The sequence below is a fragment of the Mus pahari genome, chromosome 6, assembly GCF_900095145.1.
Source record: "Mus pahari chromosome 6, PAHARI_EIJ_v1.1, whole genome shotgun sequence".
In the NCBI taxonomy this organism is placed as follows: domain Eukaryota; kingdom Metazoa; phylum Chordata; class Mammalia; order Rodentia; family Muridae; genus Mus; species Mus pahari.
The window spans coordinates 78,270,828-78,278,367 of record NC_034595.1 but is presented as its reverse complement, the minus strand read 5'-3'; the positions used below and the strand labels follow the sequence as shown (position 1 = coordinate 78,278,367).

Below are 7,540 nucleotides of genomic sequence, written 5' to 3'. Positions count from 1 at the left end.
CACACACACACACACACACACACACACACACACACACACACACTTCTAGATAAATAGCCCCTGCAAGAACAGTAGGCCAGCCATCAAAGACATTGCACTTTACACAGCCCTGGCTCCCCTCCACCCTCAAACCCCAATGACACCCGAGAGACCACTGTGACCTACCTCTTGTCCTCTTCCACCTGAACGCCAATGGAGTGGAATTCTCTTCGACTCCTGTTCTCGGTGTCCGAGTCTGAGATTGTCTCCACCTGGTGGCAGGGTGGAGGCGTCAGTGGCTGTGGCTAGCCAAAGAAACACATGGTCCACACAGAACTAGAATGGCCAGAAGTGGCTAGGTACCAAGCTAGTTGGCAAGTCCCAAACAAGTGAGACCCAGGGAAGGGCGATGGACTATTTAGAGGCAAACCTCGTCTATCAATGAGCAAGATGGGTCTACTTACAGCCCAGGGAAATTTGTTTGTTAAGGTCTGTGTATACATTAGTCCCTTTTGATTTCCCTCCATCCATTCCCAACGACATAGAGCCAGAGCCTGTTACTGCCAACTATACCTGCACTCCAATGGACGGCCGCCACTTCCGCTGTCGCGCCAAGCTCCGCAGCTCCTCCCGGCCAGGGATGGTCTTGATGATGAGTGTGGGGGGCTTGGGACTGGCCCGGGGTGGCACCGGTGCCAACTCGAGGGTGCGTGCGCCCATGGTGGGGCCGTCCAGCCCGTCCGCGGAGCTGCAGCGCCGGGCCGGGCCCTCCGCTGCGGTGAAGCTCTCGTGGGCAGAGTCGGTGCTGCTCTGGGCGGTGATGGAGATGCGGGGTGGGGCCTGGCTTCCCGGCGGGATGGGGGGCGGGGCCTTTCTGAAGTTGAAGGCTGCAGACGGAGATGCAGAGAGTCCTCGCCCATCATCCCTACACAACCACACCCCACGTGGTACACAGGACCCTTTGGCCAAGGACCATTCCTCCCGACTAATCCTACCCAGAGAGAGAAGCGATGAGCGCAACCGGCGGTCAGAGGCAGAAAGACGGCATACTCACAGGAGCCGGGCCTCCCTGAGACAGAGGCAGGGGCAGCAAGGAGGGGTAGGCAGTCGTCGTCTTGAGAGCAGCCGGCCTGGATGGCCCGGAGGTAGCTGTGGCTCCGCATGCGGAAACAGCCGGGCAGGTCCAGGGCGTCCACGGCCTGGGACTCAAGCTCCCCAAACACGGACCCGCACACGGCCTCCAGCTGCTGGTTAAACTCTTCGCTTAGCTGAGGAGGGGACCAGGAGGACCTTTATTGAGATGCTGAGATAGGACAGGGTCAACTAGGAGCTTCGCTTTGGAGAGCACCTAGGTCTACAGAAGCCGCGACTCTGTGCAACCTTTCTCCACTTAGAGGCAGGAGGTTCTCCAGGCCTGCCTTGGGGCTACTCTGCTCCATTCTTCCCCTAGACACACAAACCCCAACCTACCCCTCCCTTCAGGGATGCTGTACGCTAGCTAGACTCGGAGACCTCCACTTAGTCCCGCGCCTCACACTTCTCTCACTGGACCCTGGCGGAGGGAACCAGGAACTAACATCCACCCTCCTGGCCGGCTTCCGGAGTAGAGCAGACTGCAGGAGTGAATGATTTTTTTGTTATGACTTTGCTTTCGTTTTGTAAGTTGTTTTTTTCTGAGCTCACTGTCAGACAGGTGGGCAGCAGAACTCAGAGCACTCCTCCTGCCTCAGCCTCCCCAGTCGATGGGATCACAGGTTCTCACCCCCATGCTTAGCTATGAACTGATTGAAAGCAATAGTAGAATGATCTTTGGCAAAGGGCAGGTAGACAATGACAGGTAATGAAGCAAAGTGTCCTACAAGTGTCCCAAGCCACTCCCCGTTATACACGCCGACTCACTATGGCTCTCATTTAACTGGCTGGCCACTGCCCTCTTCGCAGCATCATGAATATGCCAATAGCACAGCACAGGTACAAAGCCAAAGCATCATGGGTGTGAACTTGACCTTGGGCTTCCACTCGGCCAAAGCATGGAGCTTCCTGCATGAGCTACAGTGTAGACTCCACCTGGACTCAAGATCCACCACTTTCAAGGGGTGTGGCCTGGGGGATGTAAAAATCTGAGGGCTTCAGCTTGCTCACCTGCCTAGTGGGAGTGCTAAGGGCACTAGGTTAGGGCTACCGGGAGAATTAAAATAGACACACAAGGCATCAGCAGAGACTGGCCCAGCGTAACCCCCCCTCCCTCCCGTGGCATATGGATGTCCCAGGGCCTACCTGGTGGACACAGGTCAGGTGCTCATAAGGACTACACCACTGCCACCACTGAGCCCAAGAGCAAGCCCCTGGCTGATGGTTATGCAGAGGCTACTGGACAAAGTCCTGGATAAGGTTCTCCAAAATATTTCAGGGGCACTACAACAGCAAGGGCATTTGTGACCTTTCTCTGGAAAGATTCATGTCACTACGGTGACCTGTAATAGCAAACGGGAAAGAGTCCCTAAGTAGAATACAGCTCAGGGTTTCCCTAACTTGGTCTCCTCAGCTGTATGGGACATCACTAGCCTCTGCTCGACTTCAGCTGGCATCTCCAGTCCCATCTATCAGCTCAGGGAAGCAGAGGAATTGTCCAAGGATGCCCATCTGGTGGGCAGGAAAACTGAATTGCCACAGCTTATGCCTTGGGTCTCCTGGGAAGTTGGCTGGTCCTCAGAGTCTCTGAGGAGCTCTCGGAACCTGCCCTTGAGGTGCCGTTGTTGCTCTTTGCTTTTGCTTCTTAGAACCAAAACTGCTGAAGTATTCTGAGAAAAATGAAGCCCCCAGATTTTTACATCCCCAGACCGCAGTCCTAGTAAGTCTACCCTGTGGCTCTTGGGTAGACCCAAGGAATGACACAGGACCGTGGCTCTATCTTTTGGACTTCCTGTGGGTTTTCCCAAAGCAACTTGGTTGCCAGTGTGCAGAAGTCCAAATACTGGGCGGATCTTAGAGCCTGCAGTGTCTAAGTTTCCAGCAGCGGCTCTCCCAGGATCCCAGTGCCTGGGTCAGTCCTCTCCAGTACATCAAGGACAGCATGGTGCCAGGGAAACTCCTAAAACTAACTGTTTCTCCCAGCCCTGAGGGGCTCCCTGCTGCAACTCTCCAGCCCAAAGAGTTCTGCCCAGAGCACAGAGGAGCTGGTCTAACCCCGGTCAAGGGTGTTCTTGGCTCAAGTTGTTGGGGCCTCCAAGATAACATGAATCTCTCTCTCTCTCTCTCTCTCTCTCTCTCTCTCTCTCTCTCTCTCTCTTTTTTTTTGGTTTTTTGAGATAGGGTTTCTCTGTGTAGCTTTGGCTGTCCTGGAACTCACTTTACTGTAGACCAGGCTGGCCTCGAACTCAGAAATCCACCTGCCTCTGCCTCCNTTTGTTGTTGTTTTTTTCTTTTTTTTTTTTAACATGAATCTCTCTCTTTTATTATTTATTTATTTATTTATTTATTTTTATTATTATTATTATTTTTTTTTTTTTTGGTTTTTGAGACAGGGTTTCTCTGTGTAGCTTTGGCTGTCCTGGAACTCACTTTACTGTAGACCAGGCTGGCCTCGAACTCAGAAATCCACCTGCCTCTGCCTCCCGAGTGCTGGGATTAAAGGCGTGCGCCACCATACCCAGCTAACATGAATCTCTTAAATCCCAAAGCCATGCAAACTCCAGCCCTCTTCTGTGTGTAAAGCATGAGGCACATAGTAGGTGTTCAATAAACATTGGCGAAGCCTATGAGCAGCGAGAGTGTCTTGGATCAGGTTGATAAGACCCCTCAGAAAGAGAGGCCTCTCTTTGCCAGGTGGTACCAAGACCTTAAAATTCCACCCGCAGGTATGCGCAGAATGAACTCCATTCGAAGCAGACAGAGGGGATAGAGAGAGGAAGAGAAAGCAGCCGCCATCTTCCAATAGAACTGGCCAAGAAGTGACTTGGTCACAACCATGAGCCAGGACCCAAGGAAACCACAGGCACATCAAGACTCCATGAGCTGATCCATACTACGTGTGAATATCAAATGATAGCATTTTTACTGTGACTATTCCCGTTATTCCCCACGTGGACTTCCACTCTATTTCTCCCTACACCCACTTGCAGGAGAGTTAGAGTCCTCTTGGGAAATGAGATCCTCAGTCTGCCTTCAACCTGAGTCAGAGCCACAAGCTGTTTTCGCACGGAGAGGAAAATACTTTGTCTGGATCTAATTGGAAATTGTCCATGCTAGAGTTGGTGGGTCCAGCTGGAGGCCGAGCAGTATTCTGGACACCCAAAGGACAGTATTCGTTTTAGCTAACCTTTGGAAATGCCTCCGATTTCAGTCCACGACATTGGCTTAAACATAACCAAGGTTGTTTTATATGCATAGCTGAGCTCACAAGAAAAGCGAGAGATCAGTCCCCAGGGGACCAATGCAGAGAGGAGCCTGGGAAATCAGAATATGAACTGTGTGTGCCGATGCTGCAAACAGCCTGGTGGAGGCAGGGGCTACTGGTCTCAGCAGCCAAAGGTTTACGTTTCACCACCCACCCTAGTGCAGGAGTGCGGCTTTGGGCCTGTGCGAAGCCCAAATGAGATGCAGAAATGAGAACCTTCATAAACCTTAATGATAATGTAGACTAAAAAAAGAAGAAGAAGAAGAAAAGATCAGTCATCAGCACAAACCCATGACAAGGAAGTCAGTCTGTAGCTGAGATACCAAGCAGAGGAAGGGAGACAAATCCTCCGTGAATCTGCACACACAGACAGTCTCAGGACTGTGTGTGCATGGGCTTGCATGGCCCAGATTAAAAATTAACATCGCGCAGTCTCAGATCAGGAATGTTCCAACAGAAACAACCACAGAATGTATCCCAGGAGTTGACACCTCACTGAAGCTGCTCTGGCCTCTCCTAGAGGAAACCATATTGAAGAGGAGGGAATGCCATCTATATCCAAGACAAGGTAGCCTTGTCTACATGTGAATAACACCCTTAATGGCACATACTTTCTCTGGAATGTGCGCTAGATCTGGTGGTTCACTTCAAAAGAATAAAATGTAGCAGACAGAGTGGCTCCCACCTTAGTTTCTGTCTCTCTGCCCCCACAGCCACCCCAGCAACCTCTCTCTACCATTACTACAAGGGAGGTACAACTCTTATCGCTGCCCAATAACCATGGAGGGCCAAGGTTTCTCAACAGCCACATGGGTATGCATATAAGCAAGTCTTCACAGCTGTGATATAACTGCAGCCTGCCCATCACCTTGACTGCGGCCTTGTGGGACACCATACCCAGATGCACAGGCTAAGGTGTACCCAAGAGAACTGGCCCACAGAAACCAGGAGATAATTTAAGGCTCTTTGTTCAGGCAATTCATCATGTAGCCATGGGTAACTAATTCAAACTATGGCATAAAAAAAAGAACTAAGTCATTACTGGGCTAAGTCATCCAGTTACAGCAGCTAATGTTACCTTAGCTATAATAAAAATCTCTTTTAAGCCACATTGTGCTTTGTGGTTATGAGGGCTTTTGTTATTGTTGTTGTTTGTTTGTTTGTTTGTTTGGCTTTGTTTTGAATTTTGTTGTGGTTTTGGTTTTGAATTCCTTGTTTGTTGTCATTAAACAGGGTCTCCTGTACATACCCACCTGGCTTAGAATTCACAGTGGAGCCAAGACTGGCCTTGAATTCCTGATGTTCCTGCATCTACCTCCAATGTGTGTGCACCACAATGTCTGACTAAATAATGTTGTCTCTCTATTTTGCCCAGGATAGCCCAAAAATGCTAGGTTCAAACAATCCTTCTGCCTCATTCTCCTAAGCACTAAGACTATATTGCACTCAGTATTAATCTATGTTTGAGAGTTTATAATTCAAATGATAAGACTAGGTGAATTCTTGCAGTCCCAGCACCTCAGAGGTGGAGGCAGGAGGATCAACAGTTCAGGGGCATCCCCAGCTACAGTTGAGTTCTATACAAGCCTGAGCTACATGAGACCATGCCTCAAAAACAACAACAACAGGGCTGGTGAGATGGCTCAGTGGGTAAGAGCACCCCACTGCTCTTCTGAAGGTCCGGAGTTCAAATCCCACCAACCACATGGTGGCTCATAACCATCCGTGACAAGATCTGACGCCCTCTTCTGGAGTGTCTGAAGACAGCTACAGTGTACTCACATATAATAAATAAATAAATCTTTAAAAAACAACAACAACAACAACAACAAACAAACCAAAACAAATCCAACCCCACAAAGTTAAAACATATCAGCAAAAATCAAAAGTTGGCTTGGGGTGGATATTAAAGATTTGAAAAGGAACACCAAGAAATTTCTAAAACTTAAAAAAAAAATGAAATTTAAAGCTCAACTTATAAGTTAATAGTACCCGAGAAATAATAAAAGAAATTTTAATAAAGTGTCAACACCAAGAGGCAGTGGAGGGAGGCAAAGAGATGGGGAGCCTGAAGAAAGGTTAAGATACAAGGAGGGAAGGACCCCGGCATAACCAGTCAGAGCTCCAGATGGAGACACCAGGAGCGCTGTGGGGAAGGCTGTGTAGAGATGGCGCAGGCCGGGAATATTCCCCAGACTTGCTCAGGACTTCAGACAAAATGAGAACAGCCGATCTTAGTCCTCAGACAGCCCGCACGATGGACACAAGCGTCAGAAACAACCATTTTGTCACTCTGAAGACTGATCAAAGGCGCACAGGAAAATGACTACGCTTTGGGTGAGAAGGCGGGGACTCTGATCCTGTCCCCAATCCCCACGGCCCCAGTTCCATCGGAGGCAGCTCGCCAGGCAGTGCTGAAGGCTGTCCACAGAGCTGCTTTATTGCCTCAGTCAGAGGCCCCCCTGAAGCTGGAGCATCGGCAGGTATATATCAAGAGCAGGAGGGCCAGCCATGATGCTAGACTGTGCAGCAAGCAACAGACTGGCTGACTAGACTTTTTTTTTTAGACTTCTGTTGTTTTTGTTGATGTTGTGTGTATATTTTGTGTATGCACACTTATGCCATGGCACATGTGTAGAAATCAGAACAACCTTGTTGAGGCCGGGTTTTTTTGTTTTTTTTTTTTCCATCTTTATGTGGGCTCCGGGGATGATACTCTGGTCACCAGGTTTACATATGAAGAAGCATCTTTGCCACCAGAGCCATCTCACCAGTCCTGGCCTGATACTTGACAGAGAATCCTGGGAATGAGACAGAGAAGGGTCTGAGCACCTGTGCACCATCACCCAACATCCCTCAGCAGGGAAACCTGTACACGTGTGCACAGGAAACCCAAGAGACCCCGGTGATGACGGAGAGCCAGGGAGACTTGAAACCAACCATAAACTCAGAGAGGAAACCTCACTGGCTCAAGGGTTTGGAGGACAACTTCTACCCCATCTTTGGCCAAAACAAAGCCAGGCAGACACTTAAGCAGACTCTAGGAAACAAGGCTTGGAAAGCAGTAGGAAATGGAGGAGGAGGAGGAGGAGGAGGAGGAGAGTGAAGACGTAGGCTCCGAGTTGCAGGAAAAGCAGATTGCACAGGTTCACTCCAGGAATTAAG

General features: G+C 49.7%; 1 protein-coding gene across 5 annotated transcripts in view; it reads right to left on the bottom strand.

Annotated features, from left to right (window-relative positions):
• The window catches only part of Dlgap3 (DLG associated protein 3), a 69,190-nt gene that overhangs the window by 21,696 nt on the left and 39,954 nt on the right, over positions 1 to 7,540 (bottom strand). For all 5 annotated transcript variants that reach the window (XM_029539969.1, XM_029539970.1, XM_021200175.2 and 2 more), the window contains exons 6-8: positions 1,034 to 1,247; positions 553 to 866; positions 166 to 251 (exon numbers count right to left, since the gene is read on the bottom strand). In XM_029539969.1, the coding sequence (XP_029395829.1) occupies positions 166 to 251; positions 553 to 866; positions 1,034 to 1,247 (614 nt within the window). The remainder of the gene's footprint in view (positions 1 to 165; positions 252 to 552; positions 867 to 1,033; positions 1,248 to 7,540) is intronic.